At 39.5% G+C, this 19,277-nt stretch overlaps 3 protein-coding genes across 3 annotated transcripts in view; 2 read left to right on the top strand and 1 right to left on the bottom strand.

The window, feature by feature from the left end:
* Window positions 1-4,855: 4,855 nt before the first annotated feature.
* Window positions 4,856-13,647, bottom strand: nrbf2b (nuclear receptor binding factor 2b). Its single transcript, XM_051417174.1, has 4 exons — window positions 13,418-13,647; window positions 9,731-9,815; window positions 9,289-9,329; window positions 4,856-7,257 (listed from the first exon to the last, which is right to left on the bottom strand). Exons 1-4 carry the CDS (start codon window positions 13,508-13,510, stop codon window positions 6,565-6,567), a joined length of 912 nt encoding a protein of 303 aa, XP_051273134.1. The 5' UTR covers window positions 13,511-13,647; the 3' UTR covers window positions 4,856-6,564.
* mtr (5-methyltetrahydrofolate-homocysteine methyltransferase) overlaps window positions 11,456-19,277 on the top strand; it is a 202,050-nt gene continuing 194,228 nt past the window's right edge. The window contains exon 1 of the mRNA XM_051417127.1: window positions 11,456-11,462. The gene's annotated coding sequence lies outside the window, so the exon portion shown is untranslated. The remainder of the gene's footprint in view (window positions 11,463-19,277) is intronic.
* On the top strand, window positions 13,908-19,051 carry LOC127373074 (NHL repeat-containing protein 3). The gene is made up of 3 exons (XM_051417171.1): window positions 13,908-14,416; window positions 15,703-15,905; window positions 16,057-19,051. The coding sequence occupies exons 1-3, from the start codon at window positions 14,164-14,166 to the stop codon at window positions 16,654-16,656; spliced, it is 1,056 nt and encodes a 351-aa protein (XP_051273131.1). The 5' UTR covers window positions 13,908-14,163; the 3' UTR covers window positions 16,657-19,051.

Genomic DNA, 19,277 nt, shown 5'->3' with positions numbered 1-19,277 from the left:
ATCATTAAAGTCTTCATCTGAAGAGAGAGAGGGAATAGAAGTGGGAGTAAGGAGAGAGATCATCAGTTCAGTTCCAAAATTATCTGAGCTAAGGGTCTGAATCGTGTCTGAATGGCTCAGTATGTAGACTTTTAGCTGAAAATAATGTGTCAGCATAAACAAAACTACTTTTATGCCATTTTTCTCAATAAGGGTGTGGATATTCACACTGAGATAAGTCTTGAGCAGCCGTGGCTATTTAAGCTATGCATTGGTTATGATGTGCTGGAGGCATTCACACAAACCATAACATGAGCCAGCAGGTCTTCATCTACCGCCCTGTCTACACGTGTGGACTCAAAGTACCAGACAGTCTCTTATGAACCTGAAACTTGCTTGTGTTTAGTGTTAAAGGGGAATTCCACCAATTGTGTGTGTGTTTCTAGGTGTAACTACATACAGTCATGGACGAAAGTATTGGCACCCCTGGAACTTTTCCAGAAAATGCACCATTTTTCCCAGAAAAGTGTTGCAGTTACAAATGTTTTGGTATACACATGTTTATTTCCTTTAAGTGCATTGGGACAGAAGAAAAAAGCCAAATTTGACATCATTTTACACAAAACTCAAAAATTGGGTCAGACAAAATCATTGGCACCCTCAACTTAATATTTGGTTGCACACCATTTGGAGAAAATAACTGAAACCAATCGCTTCATATAACCATCAACACGTTTCCTACACCTCTCAACTGGAATTTTGGACCACTCTTTTGCAAACTGCTCCAGGTCTGTCAAATTTGAAGGGTGCCTTCTTGCAACAGCAATTTTGAGATCTTTCCATAGGTGTTCTATGGGATTTAGATCCGGACTCATTGCTGGCCACTTCAGAATTCTCCAGCGCTTTGCCTCCAACCATTTCTGGGTGCTTTGTGAGGTATGTTTTGGGTCATTGTCCTGCTGGAACACCCATGACCTCTGACGCAGACCTAGCTTTCTGACACTAGGCCCTACATTACGGGCCAAAATCTTTTGATAGTCTCCAGATTTCATGATTCCTTGCACACAATCAATGCACCCAGTGCCAGAGGCGGCAAAACAACCCCAAAACATCTTTGAACCTCCACCATATTTGACTGTAGGTACAGTGTTCTTTTCTTTGTAGACCTCATTCTGTTTTCTGTAAACAGTAGAATGAAGTGCTTTGCTAAGAAGCTCTACCTTAGTCTCATCTGTCCACAAAACATTCTCCCAGATATTTTTCCACATTTTGCTTCTTAAGTCCTCAGACAATTCTCGGCTCTTATTTCTCTTCTCCATGCTTGGTGTGGCACACACAGGCACACAATACAAAGGTTGAGTCAACTTTTATACACTCTAACTGGCTTCAGTTTCGATTTCTATATTCCTAGCACAGTTACTTGCCACAGGTGAGTTTAAACACTTGCTTGAAATGAAATTATTTAGCCACAGTTTTAATAGGGTGCCAAAGATTTTGTCCAGTCGAACATTTGTAATTGCAACACTTTTCTGGGAGAAATGGTGCATTTTCTGGAAAAGTTCCAGGAGTGCCAATACTTTCGTCCATGACTGTATGTGGAAAAAAGTTGTGTAAAGCCTGTAGTTTCTCCAGAGGGAGTTGCATGAAGTTGGGGCTGAAGACCAAAAGAGGTCTGGGGGTGTGTGGAGTTACAGAGAAGTGAGCTTAACACAACCAAGTCTCAGACTAAATGGCTGTCGAGTTGCATTATGGGTACGGTTTTGACTTTTTTGTCAATTGTGAGTCTGACAATGTTATTGCAGTGAAATGCTAAATCTGTGGAGTACTCTTTTAAGCATGAACATTATACACTCAGTCCTGATTCAGGCAGTTTTCTCCTGTCGCCACAACAGTAGGCAATTTCATGTAGTTTTTTGGTGTCTCATTAGAATATCATTTTGTATTGGGAAACAGTTGACTGGCTTTTCCCACAATTTTTGGTAGTACTTCTGTTTTCCCAACGATGGCAGCCTGTTTTAGTCCTTATATGTGAACAGCTTAGTTTTCTGGTTCTCTGGTTGTCAAAACACAAACAACTGGTTCGAGATTAGCCACCAACTCCAAACCAGCCCTCAAACTGCCTTGGTGGAAATGGGGTGCCAGTGGTTTGCCAGATGTTGAGTTTATCAGTGTAGAGCAATACAAAGCTTTGGTTTAACAGGGGGTGGTCACAGGTTGACCATGGTCAGCTATGCTACCAAGCAGAATCACAAGGCAACAGTAATAATAGTTATGCCCTGCTGTGAGGCCACAGTGGAAACACATGCTCATGACTTGGCACATTGTGTTAAGGAAGGCTATGGTGGGCCCTTGGTAAAACAGCATTACATGCCCTTTCTGATAAATGACAATTACAATTGAGATGTGACTCCCTTTCACTCAATGAATGTGTCGGTCTTCATGGCAACGCTGCATTCACGTCCTATGAGAATGATAATCAAAACAACCTGCCAGTTATTCACATGTAGTTTTCTCAGTAGCTTCTCAGAAATGATGAAAGTCATTTACTCAATTAGCTTTATTTAAAAAGAAAACATATTTTTTTTTTACAGTTGTCCACATGTCAGCATTAGTTTCCATCCTAATGCTTACTCTTACTAAGAAATGCCTATTTTAGTATTTATGAGCTCAAAGTTAAGGTAAACACTTGAGTGAGTGAGTGAGTGTTTTATAAATGAAAATGTGGATCTATCATGTTTTGCATAGGTCGTGAACGCAGCACAAAGTCCTGTTTGCAGCCAGTTCTGCATATTATTATTGTGCCAGTAAGGAAATACACAGTTCAATGCGAGTCCATGAGTGTACAAATGCCTCAAAGTGTGCGATAGTGTGTGCGTGCATATGCCATGCATTCAGACTGCAAGCAACACAGTTTTATTTCCTGTCGATAGCCAATCATATGTCTTCACTGGATGAGATGTTGACATCCATTCAAAGTTTCACAGTTGTTACTGCTACAGATTCAATGCTCGCTCAGTTCAGTTGAAGCTGCATTAATTCATTGTTTTTTTTTTAATTTAACATTAAATCAAATGTCAAATAATGTGAGGGGAGGCTGATGTAGCCTCTTTACGATCATTGTTTTGGTTATACAGCACATACGGTTCAGTGTGTACACTCACATCATGTCTAACTGTGGGGAGCTATTTTCAGCTAAAAACTGTACACTACCTCTCCAGTACCAAACAGCAGACAGGACAGGAGTCAGTGGAGACCAGAAACAGCTCAAAATGAATCAGCGTTTCTCAAATGACGGTATGTGTACCCCTAGGGACTACTGCAGGGGGAAAATATCAGTCGTAACTGAGTTCTATAAACAACGTTTTATATTGAATATTTCCATTACTCAATGCAATTGTTAACTGCAGTAAACCGCCTTTCCTCCCTGTTGAGAATGAATTACAAAGATCTTCAGTGAAGCACAAGTTCATGCTTTCTCTTGTGGAAAAAGGGAAAGTTATCAAAAAGACGCAGTTCAATGCAACTTCAATGCCACCTTAGTGTTATTGCATGATGACAAAAAAAATGGTTTGCCATGAGTTTAGTGATGGATTCTACACATTTGAAATGTGTGTTTGAAAAGTTTGACTCTATACAGGAATTTCTTTATCTACCAAAAATGTTTTGCGTTGCTCAGGGGGCACATAATAATAAATAAAAGTAGTCCACTGTTTGCTAACATGCTAGCCATAACAGATTTACAAGTTGATAATGTATGTGCGCTGTCTCTATCAACTGGTTCTGGAGTTCTTTAGTCCCCTAGTGAACAGAAATAAATTAATGCAGCTTTAAAAGAACCACACCAGGGTTTTCACATGCTTAAATTAACTCAACATCCAACAGTGCTTCACATTTATGACTGTGGCTTCCATTTGTCATTCATTACTATAAGATCTGAATCTAAAATCTTACTTTGCACACCATGCTTGATATGTCACTTATACAGTTCAAATCAGTATGCCTCTACAACTGCAATGTCACATAATGTGATTCAGTGTGTAACTCAAGCAAGTCATTAATAATTTTGTTAACACACAACTACTACTTACTTTAAAATGAATTAATTCATAATCATACTTATGATTCTCAATGAAACCAGTCAGTTACGTTCCTTCATAATTTAAAGGATTTAATTCCAATATGCAACAGTCCTGGATAAATGTATAACAATATTCTAATTTTGGGAGTCTTGCAGAAAACATCAGAAAACATGACTGAAGTTCAGGTTGTTTGAGCTACAAGCATACAATTCTCACAATTCCGAAGCTGGAACCAATGAACGTTAAAAAACCTTATATGATTCATTGAAAAATAGCAAAATAGTACATTCTGTTTCTGTTGATTAACTAATAGATTAAACAATTAATTGTTTCGGATCTACATGCAAGTTTTAAGTGTCTAGAGAAGTGAAAAAACATTAAAATTTCTAAGAAACTTGACTGTTGGAAAGCAATCAGTGGAACTTGTAAGAAGGCTAAAACAGGTGATAAATAGGTGAAAACACTGGTACACTCTTTTCATTAGAGAGCATTATGAAAGACATCACCTAAATGGCAAGCATCCAATGCCTGTTGCAAACCTTGGCGTCGACTTTTGAGAATTTATCTAGTTGCTCGCAGTGTAAACAAACAATAACTGGATGTGTCTTCCAGGTCTATCACCCGTGTGTGCTTCAGCCTTCATTCCCATTAAGCTCAGGTCTCAGTTCATGCCATCAGTATGTGTGTATATTGCTGTTGTTGCACAAAAACACCAATCTGCAAGAAAATCAGCTTACTCTCATTGGCAGCCATGTCATGTCAAAGACCTGCTCATAATAAATCACTACACACACAAATGATCATTGAAGCCTTTAATTCAAGTATGCTAAAAGAAATAAGAAATGCAGCAATGTGTTTTTTCTTCAACAGCAATGTACACACTGTACATGATCCTGCTGTGTGTGTGTGTGTGTGTGTGTGTGTGTGTGTGTGTGTGTGTGTGTGTGTGTGTTAGACCAATATCTGACGTTAAAAGACATCAGTTGTTCATTCACAAATTCTACATTTATTAATTTACCCTCATGTCAAATGAGACAGCATAGTTTGTATGTCAGTGTAACATCAAGTCACCGGTTGGTGATGCTTCATTTTTACAGAACAACAGAGGCTGCTGGGAACATGTTCTGACAGAGAACCAAAACACAGAAAATATCCATAAATGTAGCATATATTAAGTGTTCTGAAACTGTAACTATAGTTACATGATTATCTCTTATTATTATTATTATTATCTTCTTGGAAGAACACTGATTTAAAGACTAGACACTAATCATGTCAGATTTTAAACAAAGGCAAATGTTAAAACAGAAATAGGCAACCTCAGCTGTTTCAGAAAATGGTGATTTTTTTTTCTTCCTTTCCTAAAGAGAGACAAAGGAAACAGAATATCAAAGTTCTAGTTCTGTTGCAGCAAGTAAAAAAAAAAAAAAAAGGTAATACAAAATCACATTTACATCTGTAATAACACAAATTACAAAACATGTAATAATAAGACTATATAAAAGGATAGGTATGTAGGATTTAGTGGTAGTTGTGGCTGTGAAACTCCCCAAAACACAAACACAAAATGCCCTGTCTAAGGGCAGTGTTTGGTTTGTGGGTTTCTGGGCTACTGTACTATGGCGGTATGCTCCCTCTGTAGATAAAAACTTCTCATTCAAAGGTGACAAAAATGCAATTATTCTTATTTTCAGGTGATTATACACAAATGAAAACATACCTATGGATTTCTGACAATAGATCTTACTAAATGTTACACACTCGATCATTAATATTGTTGCTTATTGAATATTTACTAAATTAAATAGTCAACTAATTAACATTTTCCACTAATCAGTCTCTAAAGTCATTGGCTGGTTGCCCTACAGTGAAGCATACAAGTCGTCCATTGTTTTCCACTCTGATCATATACACACACCTTTCTGCTTATAATACAATCATTTCTCTTTAGCTTTTAAAATGAAATAATCATAAGCTGGCTACTCTCCAGACATTTCTGACAAAGAGCAAGATATTATGGAAATATTTGACTTATGGATAAAAAGCACTATCAGCTTCAGAACACTTAAATGCTGCTGCCTGTTGTTCAGAGTTATTTAATTGCTATTTCCAGACACTATGCAAAATACATTTAATTTGATTAACATCAACATCCAGCTACTCACTATTAACTATATCTCATAGTCAGTAGCCATTTTAAGACTTAAGTGATATGATAATACAGAGGAAAACCATGAGATGTGGTTGAAAGCTGGTAAGTGGACCTTGAGTTAAGAATGATTTTGTCAAACTTTTTAAGGCCAAGAATGGATATTGTTTTTGTTGAAGGCTGATTCAGAGCTCACTGACATACAACCTCACATCACTGATGTTCCAACTGACATTATTTAGGGGTGAACAAGCCATATTGGTTGAACCCCATTGCCTGTGTGTGTGTGTGTGTGTGTGTGTGTGAGTGTGTGAGAGAGAGAGAGAGAGAGAGAGAGAGAGAGAGAGAGATCTCTTATCACAGTTTATCCCTGTCCAGTAGCTCCTGTAGTTCATTCTGGATGTCCTCTGGCAGCTCCAAAGGAGGCAGGTCGTCCAGACACAGATCTTCCTGAGCTGGCATCTCCAGTGGTGGCAGCTGAGGAATTGCAATCTCCTTCCCCTTCCCGGTGCTTTTTCTCTCCTGCCCACCTGCTTGTGGGAGCACCCAGAGCTCCGAACGCTCAACAAAGTCTGCTGCCTCAGCCGCTTCGGAGTGAAGCCGGGTGTTTTCAGTTTGTAGCCTCTTGTTGTCGGCCACCAGCCGCTGGTTTTCATTCATCAAGTGGTCGACCAGGCGCCGCAGGTCCTCGATGGTGGTTTGCTGTTCTTCCAGGCGAGTTTTGTCGTCTTTGGTGGTCTTAGATCCGGGGCATGGTGGAGTCAAAGGGTGGCAGCCTCCAGTCTGCCGTGTCTGAAGTTGGTAGAGCAAGGTGTCGTACTCCCTCTCCCTGATTCCTCCACACTCTGCAGCTGGCAGGCCTGTGGAACCATGTGGCTGGAACTGGCCTGTGGACTGGGTTTGGGTAAGGAGGGCTGGGCTGATGGAGGGCTGCACCAGGCCAGGTTGGGCCTTTGTTGCCTCACGACGAGCCTCTCTCTTCCAGCGCTCTTGGATCAGTCGCTGCTGTTTGATATGACTGTCCCTCTGCAGCTCCATTGACAGACGAGCCTACAGACACAGAGTATCAACACCAGCCACAGCACTCACAATACACTGACATATCAAAGGGATACAAAGCAATCCCTCGATGGCTGTCAGTATGCAGCCTTGTCTGTGAAGAGTTAGTAAATACGTAGGGATCAGGGCTCAGTGTTTCCTTCAGTTTCCCACAAAGCTATAATGTGTAACATTTCCTCATTAAAATGTCTATAAACACTAGACCTATGTTCCATGTTTCCAACAGTGTTCGTACAGTTTTTATTCACAGTTAGCCTGTCAATGGTGTCATATCCCCTCTGTGTCTGCGTCAGCTTTGTGGTTGTCGGCCAAAAGCTGTCATACATTGACTTTTTTTCCAGTTTGAAGTTAAATTTTTACAATCCAAAAACACGAATGACAAACAGATAGAGACCCCAAAGCAGCACAATTTACATATTGAATATAGTTTACTAATTTGTTTCAGTAACTTGCATTTCTTTACTGTACTCTGTGGCCTAAACAGCTGAAGTACTATCAAGTACTCAATCAAGTACCAAATTTATTTAGCCAAAAAATCACAAACTCAATACTCAAACTCTATACTTGTTACTGCAGGTGCAATAAACCCCTCACAAGTAAAAAGCCAACATGAGTTCATTTTATAAGGAGTTCGGTCTAGACCTGCTCTATTTGAAAAATGTCCTGAGATAACTTTGTTATGAATTGGCGCTATACAAATAACATTTAATTGAGTAATGCATCGTAATGCATCACAACGCCTGTTCACCTATCATACATTGGCAGAAAAGCAATGTTTCCAACCGCTTTCACCACCAGTTTGTTTTACAAAGCCACAGCCACGTCTTGACTTCAGTCTAACAGTCAACTGTTATGAAGAAGCTAAAACATAAGTCAACTGTTTAGCCTAATTTGCTACACGTATAATTCTTGTAGACTTACTCAATGAGAGGCAGCACCCTCTCCTTTTTATTTAGATTTGTTTACATTGAGTTTATATGGTGACAATTCTGATGTAAACATTGTGTTTGCTGTTCTAGAAACAATATTATATTATAATACAATACAAATAATATTGAATCTGATAAGGGGTATTTTGTAAGAGTACTGATAAAACCTACCCATCCGTACAAACAGGGACAGTGTTCCGTCCCCAATCAGTTTCAGAAATGAAAAGGGACATTAATTAAAAGGCACTGGTTCTGGCTCTGTATTTACTTGTTGATTTTATCCTTTTTGTATTGAATGCATGTTTCCATTTTTTACAAGCTTCTCAATCTTCCAAGAGGCTGGTGGTCTGCGGTTTCCAGGTCTGCTGTAGCTCTCTGTTGTCAGGATGTCACTGGTTGTGCCCCTTTCAGAGTGTTATATTACATATAATATATTTCAATATTATTACTGATGCTTCAGGATGGAAGCAGTATTTTAACGTCACAACTGGTCAAGATAACTATCACTAGTTTTTTTTAGTGCAAGGTCAGGATCATATGTTTTACATGTAAAATCTTAATCTAGTACTATCAAACAAATGTACTGAGTAAAAGGTTCTATCTACCTACGTATCTATCTATAAGTACAGTACATTTTTTTGTAAAGAAACAGTACTTCTACTTGAGTACAGTTTTTGGCTACTAGGTTCTGTTTACTCTGCCACTGTATCATGGCCCCCCACAAAAAGCAAGATATTCTGCTTCCTGGATAGATTTGAAAGAGAATAACTGGACTCTGTCATTCCATTACACACATCCGCTTAATGGGACTGAGCCTTTACAGGCCAATCTGTTAACGGAAACAGAGGTAATTTTCTGTGACTTAAGCAGGGTGATAATGTATACATATATTCTGGCTTTGATATTACTTAAATATGTTTACTTTACTTATATCTCTCTCTCTCTCTCTCTGATACATGGATGGTTGAGAACAGAAGAGTTGCACTAGTTCTCACACACACACACACACACACACACACACACACACACACACACACACACACACACACACACACACACACACACACACACACACACACACACACGGTCTCACCTGCTCACACTCTGTTGTCTTCATTGCATCTGTCAAAAGATCTGGGAGAGAGACAGAGACAGACAGTTGAGCAACACAGAGGAGGACAAGAACTTTGCCTCCACAAACTTTCGTTATCAGTGCAAACAGAAGCTGCAGTTTTTTCAAAACTTGGGCAAAACTTAAATAAAGTCACCATGTTTAATATTTGGTTGCAAAGTTATAACCTATAGCTAAACTATACACAACCTATAGTTAAATGTATGCTCAGCTGGAATGAGGAGATGTGACTTTGACCTCAGAGTTACTGTTTCACTCCAAAAACAAAACAATGAAAATCTTGATATGATTATGTGTCAAATTTATTCTAAGTCTGTATGAGTCAGCCATACTTGTTTAAGAGCAACTATCCTCAAAGGTGGGGCAAGTGTCACAGACAAAGTGCCAGTGTTTCACAACCTACCTGCTGCTTTGCCATGGCAGAAGATGGCCTCTTCATACTTTCCAGATGCTAGCAAATGGTCTGCCTTCCTGCATTGCTGATGAGCCTGAGGAGATGCAGACACATGGCGTCAGTGACTGGCCAAATTGTTTAAAGAAGGTAGAGCGTACTAGGGCTGACCCACCATGGTAATCAATGTCTAAGTATTTTAATGCGTTGATCCCATGGGTGTCTCCCATATTGTTGTTACTTGGGCAAGTCTGCCCAAGTATATAATGGCCGGCACCATTCAATTCAATTCAATTCAATTTTATTTGTATAGCGCAAATTCATAACAGAAGTTATCTCAGGACACTTTTCAAATAGAGCAGGTCTAGACCGAACTCTTTATAACATTATTTACAGAGACCCAACAGTACCACCATGAGCAAGACCTTGGCAACGGGGGCAAGGAAAAACTGCCTTTTAAGAGACAGAAACCTAGGACAGATCCTTCGGCTCTAGGTGAGTGGTCGTCTGTCTCGACCAGTTGGGGTGAGGAAGAGAGAGAGAGAGAGAGAGAGAGAGAGAGAGAGAGAGAGAGAGAGAGAGAGAGAGAGAGAGAGAGAGAGAGAGAGAGAGAGAGCAGAGACAGATCCTAACCAAGTACAGGCTCAGTGACCACAAATTGGCAATCGAAACAGGAAGACACAAACAATCATGGCAACCAAAAGAAAACAATCTGTGGTCACTGTTCGACAGGTGAGGTTGAGACAGAGATGCACTTTCTTTACTCCTCGGAGAAGGAGAGCGGGCACACCTTGCTGCCCAGTATGTATTAACATGCCACAACCTGAGGGACAGTGAGTGATCGAGGCACACGCACACACACACACCCACACACAGTATATAACTAATATAATGTTCATATAATAATAATGTATATATCTTTGATTTATTGTATTGTATTTGAATACTTTGCTTTGGCAATATTGTTTTTAAAAAAAACTTTCATGCCAATAAAGCCCACTTTGAATTTTAATTGAATTTGAGATTTGAGAGAGAGAGAGAGAGAGAGAGAGAGAGAGAGAGAGAGAGAGAGAGAGAGCACAGCAACAACAGTAGCAACAACTACACTAATAATAATATTCACTAATAGTAAGAGCGCCACCTAGTGGTGAAATTTATTACACTTTAATGTATTTCTCCCAGCAGATTGAACACATCTAGCTGAAATTTGGTCAGAAGAGCCTTAGAATGTTGACAATGACATCTTACGAATCTTATGAATTTTTATAGAACTGTGTTGCTGTAGCGACACGGCGAGCATCACCTTGTTGTTTTAACATTTGATCGCATTTTGCGGGGGCTAAACAGGCTCAACACCTCATGAAACTTGGCACGCACATCCCATATGGCAGCATTTTATATTTCATATGGATGTTGCCTCTTTCAAGAAACCACCCCCGGTGTCCTGTTTAGGGGACATGAATGAAAATTGGCAGGCATACATAGCAAGTTAGGACGTACAAAAAAGCCTCTTGGACCCATACCCCAAACCCCACAGGAAGTCGGTCATTTTGATTTTGATTTTCGGCAGCCATTTTGATCTTCATGTTCACTGTCGGCAAACTTTTTGCCTTGTATTTTAACGAACTCCTAGGGAATTTATCGGATCTACTTCAAAATTGGTCAGTACAGTCAAAAAACATTGCTGATTCTGTCCTAGGTTTCTGCCTCTTAAAAGGAAGTTCTCCTTGCCGCCAACGCTAAGGTCTTGCTCATGGTGGTACTGTTGGGTCTCTGTAAATAATGATTGTTTGTGTCTTCCTGTTTCGATTGCCAATTTGTGGTCACTGAGCCTGTACTTGGTTAGGATCTGTCTCTGCTCTCTCTCTCTCTCTCTCTCTCTCTCTCTCTCTCTCTCTCTCTCTCTCTCTTTCCTCACCCCAACTGGTCGAGACAGACGACCACTCACCTAGAGCCGAAGGATCTGTCCTAGGTTTCTGTCTCTTAAAAGGCAGTTTTTCCTTGCCCCCGTTGCCAAGGTCTTGCTCATGGTGGTACTGTTGGGTCTCTGTAAATAATGTTATAAAGAGTTCGGTCTAGACCTGCTCTATTTGAAAAGTGTCCTGAGATAACTTCTGTTATTCGTTGGCACTAAACAAATAAAATGTAATTGAATTGAATTAAAGAGATTAGTGTAGATGCTGTCACCAGCCTCTGATATAACATCAGTTATATCAGAGAGAGTATTTCTTAATTGAAAGAAGAGCAAAGAATGGCACTGAAGGCTTTTTCTCCATAGAAAGGGTGTTTTCTCTACGTTATATGGTTCATATATAAACTTGCAGATGAGGAGCAATGAAGCGGTTTAGGAGGATCATGGGGAACAGCTTACTGATCCACTTTGTTATTTTTCTCTGTATACAGGTTAATAATGATACTCCTAAATACTAACCCCCTTAATTCCTTCAAATCCCCCACCACTCAAATATCTGTGTTTCTTCTTGTTGCTACTGTGTGAAGTTTGATCTTCACTGTGCAGAGTTTGACACTAGAAGGATGTTTTCACATTCATCTGCTGAAAGTGGAAAGTTTCTCTATGCTCATTGAATATCTGATTTTAAGGTGCAGAGCCTACCAGCATGATTTATGACATCACAAAGTCAACCCTGGCCCAGTATGCAACTTCTGATGTAGAAACTTGAAGCCACCAGTGCACATACACTGATAATTGACTTTACAGTGAAGTAGGAGACATCTTGTGTCCAGCAGGAAAACCAAATGAACAACATTTGCATATTCATAGATTCTGGGAGTTTTAATGAGGTAGAAGGAGTAGATCTCTTTTTAAGAATTTCAAGATAGAAATGACATTTTGTGGCACAAAACCTGTCGGGGGGGGGAGTTTAATTATAATGCCCATTACAAAATTACTGTAAATCAAATCAGGCAACTTGTCTTCAGGGTTATGCCACTGCTATGATCCTTAACTGACAACAACAAGAAATTCAAAGATTAAATAATACTAAGGTAGCATTTTGTTATAGTTGTAACTGAGGTTCTTATTGATCCTGGTGGAGCCTCCTGCCATGGTCCTGCTAGACTGCCATTGCCAATACTGTTGTTACTGTGCACCTGTCTGTCTGTCTGTCTGTCTGTCTCTCTCACCCCAACTGGTCGAGACAGACGACCACCCACCTAGAGCCGAAGGGTCTGTCCTAGGTTTCTGCCTTTTAACAGGCAGTTTTTCCTTGCCCTTGTCTCCAAGGTCTTGCTCATGGTCTATTTGAAAAGTGTCCTGAGATAACTTCTGTTATGAATTGGCGCTATACAAATAAAATTGAATTGAATTGAGGTTGGGAACAGTGTAACCATATGGCATTTTATAATAACCTGCTAACAGTAGGTTACTATCAAATAGCCTTGAAAACAAGTTAACTAACGTTAGTAGCTAGAAGTAGTTCGTCCATCGCTGCTAACAATGACGCTTAACATAATATAGCCACAGCAACACAATCACATTTGACAGTACGTTGTTCTAACGTCAAACGTATTGTATTATGTGTAGCATGTCGAAGCTAGCAGACAACAACACGAACAAGGCAATCAGCAGAGCGGTTAGCTGCTAACTTACTACGGGAGCTAGCTAATGTAGCTAACCTATGCAATACCCTAGCTACAGTAACGTTAGCCTGTTATTGCAACATCAAGACCGAAACTTACGAGATTAAGCGGGCTGTCTATGACCTCCATGGAGTCGATTCTTTGATGGCTTACACTACATGAAAGGTGTCTCCGTCCCTCACGGACTGTCATTCGCACAGCGATAAAAAATCGTGAAAAAATAATAATAGTAACGTGTTAAGTACATTTATAGGGAGCACAGTCGCCTCCACAGCCAAAGATGCGTCAACGCGTCGTGGCGTCACAATCGTTCTACAGGATGTTTTGGTCACTTGTTTTACTGCGTCAATTTACCGGAAATAGAAAAGGCTTGAAAGCTATTATTTTGAAAGCCTTAGAATAATAGCATTGAAGTTGAACCAATAACGCGTTTTTATGCACATTTTACACCAGAGCCATATAGATGGCAAAAACACTTTTATCATGTTCAAAACACAATAAATTGTGCCATATTCTGGCAAATTAGCCAGGATTTATGTCTTGGTAGTTAAGTAATGCTTTTATTGTGATACTCTGAACGGAATTGCAATGCTGTCTCATTCGCTGTTTTGTTTTCGTTTGAGGAAGTGAATTTGGTCAGTGGCTTTAAAATTACATACAAATCACAGCATTTTTATTATATTTTACAGAACCTTAACATATATCACATTTACGTTGTGCTTGTTTGGGAGTAGACTGTTCAGCTAACGTTAGCTTGCCTTAGTGAGTGTCCTCTTACGCGTTGTTAAAAACATTCGAGCCAACGTCACTGAACCTATATAACACGTCGCGCCAGCCAGCCGCTGATGAAGAAGAGAGGCCATACGTGTCTGATAGCGTCCAGTATGGTCTCTTTAGTCCTGCTCATGATGGTTCTGTACGGTAGCATTGGCAGCCAGCCGTCGGGCAGCCACAGCCTCAGACATGACTACCAGCTGCTGGGCAGACCCCTGTACAAACTGGATCTGAGCTGGCCCAGGAACCCAGAGCTCTTCACTGGGGAGGTGTTTGGTGTGGCTGTCAACCAGTATGCTGGAGTGGTATATGTGGCACAGAGAGGTAACAGTTAGATTCATCTTAATTCAGCAAGTTAGAGCAGATGTACGTTTTGCTGCGTTTGTGTACCGGAAATCTAGCTGATTATATTAGTAGAATAATGTGTGCTTGCTGTACAAAACCTTTGATTTGATTTAAATAGACCGGAAATTCTGATTAATATTAGTGAATATAAATGTTCTGATGTCTATATATATATATATATATGATGCGATGCATTCAGTATGGTACAGATAGTTTGATTGTATATTCTGTTTCCTCTTCAGCAGCTTGAGGAACAGTTTAGAGAGGAGGAATAAGGCATTGGAATAGGAATATGCTATAGGAATAAAGGAATATGGCTTCTACTGATAAGGCCTCTACTAATAGTTATATCTAAATACTTTTATAACATTTTATTTACCAATGCAGAGATGTTCGAAACAAATGGCACTTTTTTTAATCAGTGCAATTGCATCTTGAACTTTTTAGTTGGTGAATCTTACCATCCCTTGTGTCCAAATTTTGAAAATATTACAAATGCCACAAAAAGTACAAAATCTGCATATAGCTGTTTGTAAATATCATCCATTAATATCATCAATAAATCCCCCTCCAGCATGCCTTGGTCTTGAGCACTTGAAGCTCGTAGGCATGTGTGTCCCATGTCTGATCATTCCTAACACACACTTAACCCTGGCTTGATGCCTACTTTTTCTAACACCACTTTAGACAGATATTTAGATGACTGTTAGTGTACGTGTTTCACAATTCTCCCACAACTGGTGCTAATGAGTCTATTTTTATTATTTTACCACCGTTAGTAATCAACATTAAGTTGAAGTGTATCACATGTTGGATTCAGACAAGGTGATGACACAGGGGCCTCAAACTGCAGGCCCAGGGGCCATTTCCTGTCCTCCACCCCCCTTCCTCTGGCCTGCGACATGATGTCAAAAATATCTGTCTATGATCCTGTCCGCAAGATTATTGCTATTGCATGTTATTATTTCTAGTTGTTTTATATCAATTTAAACTACGCCTCCATATAGTACAAGCTGATCTAGTACAATTCAAATAAAAACACAATTCTATTTTTGTATTTTGTTTGGTGCAGAATGCTAATTTGCAGAATGGTATTACTGTTTATATTTTTTTGTTTAATATTTATCTTCTCAAATTCTCTTGTTATTCCTCATGGCAACAAACATAAGGATCTAAAAATGAATGAATGCTTTACTTTGAACGAGTGAAAATCAAACCAATATAAAATGTGCTGCCTGGTGTGGTTGCCTTTGCTCTGCTTCTAGGTGACAGTGTGCCCAAGGTGCTTGTGTTCACCACAGATGGAGATTTTCTCATGTCCTGGAACACAACCACCCTGGAGATGCCTCATGGGATATTTTTAGCAGACGCTGCCTCGTCAAACCCCACTGTGTGGATCACAGATGTGGGGAATGGCCCATACGGCCACTGCATCAAACAGTACTCACCATCTGGGAAGCTCCTGCAGGTGATGACTTTGATTTGTCATTAAAAATCCATGGTTCAGGTTCTACTAGCTCGTTTTCCATTTAGGTATTTAGTCTAATATATATAGAATTAGAAAAGCCAACTGAAACCAAACATTGCTTGGTTTTTTTATATTTTCTTGTATTTCTCAGGTGCTTGGTACACCAGGGAAACCAGGCTCTGGGTTGAACCCTCTGCAGTTCGACCAGCCGGCTGAGATCTTTGTCCATGACTCTGGAGAGATATACATCGTAGATGGTGATGGTGGGATGAACAACCGCCTCATCAAGCTGTCCAAAGACCAGGAAGTGTTGTGGATGCATGGAGAGAAAGGCTCAGGCCTGGCTCAGTTCTACATCCCTCACAGCGTGACTGTGGACAGTGCCCAGAGGGTGTGGGTGGCCGACAGGGGCAATAAGAGGATCCAGGTTTTTAATTCCATTACCGGGGACTGGCTGGGGACATGGGGGAGCTGCTTCACTGAGGACGCGCCTTACTCCGTCCGCCTCACCCCAGACAAGAAGTACTTTGTCGTTGTCCAGCTCAACACCAACCAGATTTCCCTCCTGGATGCCCCACCGGTGGGTTTGATTGGCCAGTGCAGAGTGGTCAGTGTGATCCAGCTGGCTGAGGAAATGAAGCCCCACCTGGTAGACCTGGACCTGAAAACAGGGGCCTTGTATGTGGCTGAGATTGGAGCTCAGCAGGCCCAGAAGTTCACTCCCTTCAGTCTGGGTGGGAGTTTCCTGTAGAACCATACTGGGCCTTAACTGAAGAACTGAAATGGCATGATTGACCACAGACAAACAAAATCATATCATAAGCATTACCAAGTATTTAAAAGTGGAACCAAAATGTGCACGGGTTATGTAATTCAGAGACAAATCACAAAACAATTCTCAGTACAGTGAACCTTACTAAAAAGATAAGACGTCTAAGATGTCTGAGGTAGACGTAGAAATAGTATTGTAACACTTTGTTTGAATAGTCTGCCTACAGATAACATTTCACTGTTCTGCACAGATTATCTGTAGAATAAATGTGACAATTCATAAATACCCATACCCTAACAAGATGTTGACTCCAGTGGTGTAATATCAGAAAACAGTGGTTGAATCTCAACTAATAAGCTGATGAAATGTTACAAATTCTCTATAAACTCTCCACATGCGGACTATCCAAATAAAGTGTTACATTTTAAAATAAGCATAATGCCGTCTGGATCCGGTTTTTTTTACAAAATAAGGGACTGTCTGCAAAGTTACAAAATGTTCATACTAAACGCAGTTTCAAAACACAGAAATAGACAGACGGACAGACAGACAGTAACAGCTCATACGCAGTACAACATATTTCTTTTGTTTTCTTACAATATCTCTTAGCAAAGAAAGCAGGATTATTGTTTCTGTGGTGAACACATGGGTAATGATTTTTTGTTTGTTATTTGTGGTTTATGAAGTTGTGTGCCATTTGTATTTTTCTTGACTTTGCACTGCTTGAAAATATAAGAGCTTCTCCGTGGCAGAGCTTTTCCCTTTCTTTACCCCAGACACTTTAAACTCTTTTGTGCTTTTGCCAGTTTATGGCTGTTTTTAAATACAATTGTATGATTACACATGTATACATATGTAAAAGGCTAGAGCTGAACTGTTTTGCACTTGAGACTGACCGATATTATCAGCTGATATTGGCCTGTTGCAGACATATTGGTATTGGTATATATGCTATCCGATATGCACTGATATGACTTTTTTTTTCCTGATATATAATGCAGAAAAAATTCTTGGGGTAATATATTGAGAGTCCACTTTGATTTGTAATGCTGTGGGAAGCAACACAGAGTAAGACTTATTTAACATATTATTTATTAAAGAACATGTAACTTAAAGCTGCATTAGGTAACTTTTTGTCATATTTGCTGAAACTTTCACTATATCCTGAAGTACATGAGACAGATAATCTGTGAAAAAATTATTCCTCTGACTCCTCCTAGTGCTCTTAATGGCATTTTCAATCGTTGAGAGGGCTTGACAAAAAACATCCAATCAGAGCTGAGAAAGATAGAAACCCACCATGTATTCTGGTAGTTTATTTCGGGGACTCTGTGTTGCCACTGTTGCGTCTCTGTAAATAATTTTCTAAGGAAAGCGGTCTAGATCTGCTCTATTTGAAAAGTGTCCTGAGATAACTTTTATTATGAATTAGCGCTATACAAATAAAATTGAATTGAAATTATTTTCTTTACAGTGTACAACCAGTTATTGAGCAATAAGTGACTGAGACTTTTGTTTTCAGGCACTGGTATGCTTGTAACTACAAAGTGTAAAACTAAATGGTTCCACCACTCATCAAGTTCAGTTTACTCATCTCGTGTGAAAATAGAATCTCAGCTTGGGCTCTGCCAGGCAGGGATGTGCTGATGAAAAGATGCCATTGCATCATGGGAAATGTAGAATTCATCCTTTTAGGAGTTTGACCCATTCTAGTGACTAAAAGTCAGAATCTCTCTACTGCTTCAGTTAGGTCCTTTCTGTTTGTAATCTATATATATATCTGTAATATTTTAAATATATCCAGGCAGTGGTTTGTTTTTGCCAAACTGTACTTTTTAGTTGTTCAGAAGTTGTAACCACCACTACCTTATGATTCCAATACTCGGTGTGCAAATAATCTTTATTTACATTGTAAGTATCTTTAACAAAGTTTCCTCATGGTGAATACTTACCTAACTGTCTTAAAGATAGCACGTTATGTTCTCGTGTCATATTTACTTTTAGGACTGTTACCCTAAAATAACTATTTCATGATAATGACTTTATTTTACTATAATAACTAAATTAAGTTGTGATCTGGAGATAGCAGCAATTAAGTAAATCTACAACAAACAATTAACAGACAATTCTTTTTGTCCTAATTGTATCTATATAATGCAGAGGGTGATGCACTGTTTATAAAATGGTTATATTTTCATCATTTTCCATGTGTACAATGAAATGTAGATGCATGCACTTCTTTGCAGACAGTGCATTGCATTATATTGTTTAGCTTAAATTGGTGCAGTGAAATGCATTTTTTTTTGTCTTTAAGTCCATACTTGCTGGGAATCAAAAGGTGGATGATACTTAAAAATAAAATAATTTAATCAGAGCAGTGTGTCTCATTTTCACTATCAAGTTCTACTGTCAGTATCCAATGCTGTAAAAGATACTGTGTCATTTTGTACCCAGTTCTTTCTTATTGTTTGTACAGGCTGATGGCACTTTAACTGCCATCAGCTCCATTTCCATTTCCTAGCCTCTGACTATTAGTATAATTTACAAGAACAGGAAATCCATTCCGCAGTTTGCAGCCAGCTAGCAAAGCTGTGATTCAG

This window comes from Dicentrarchus labrax, unplaced genomic scaffold, assembly GCF_905237075.1.
Source record: "Dicentrarchus labrax unplaced genomic scaffold, dlabrax2021, whole genome shotgun sequence".
NCBI lineage: Eukaryota > Metazoa > Chordata > Actinopteri > Moronidae > Dicentrarchus > Dicentrarchus labrax.
The sequence above is the reverse complement of the archived record's forward strand: the minus strand, read 5'-3'. Positions and strand labels throughout refer to the sequence as shown.

What these genes read in the sequence shown, in the direction of transcription:
- nrbf2b (XM_051417174.1), bottom strand. Translation starts at nt 13,510, where the DNA reads ATGACAGTCCGTGAGGGACGGAGACACCTTTCATGTAGTGTAAGCCAT. An exon ending in TAGACAGCCCGCTTAATCTC is followed by an intron (nt 9,816 to 13,417) that starts GTAAGTTTCGGT and finishes GCATCTCCTCAG; the next exon opens with GCTCATCAGCAATGCAGGAA. An exon ending in AGACAACAGAGTGTGAGCAG is followed by an intron (nt 7,258 to 9,288) that starts GTGAGACCGTGT and finishes CTGTGTCTGTAG; the next exon opens with GCTCGTCTGTCAATGGAGCT.
- LOC127373074 (XM_051417171.1), top strand. Translation starts at nt 14,164, where the DNA reads ATGAAGAAGAGAGGCCATACGTGTCTGATAGCGTCCAGTATGGTCTCT. An exon ending in GGTATATGTGGCACAGAGAG is followed by an intron (nt 14,417 to 15,702) that starts GTAACAGTTAGA and finishes CTCTGCTTCTAG; the next exon opens with GTGACAGTGTGCCCAAGGTG. An exon ending in CATCTGGGAAGCTCCTGCAG is followed by an intron (nt 15,906 to 16,056) that starts GTGATGACTTTG and finishes TGTATTTCTCAG; the next exon opens with GTGCTTGGTACACCAGGGAA.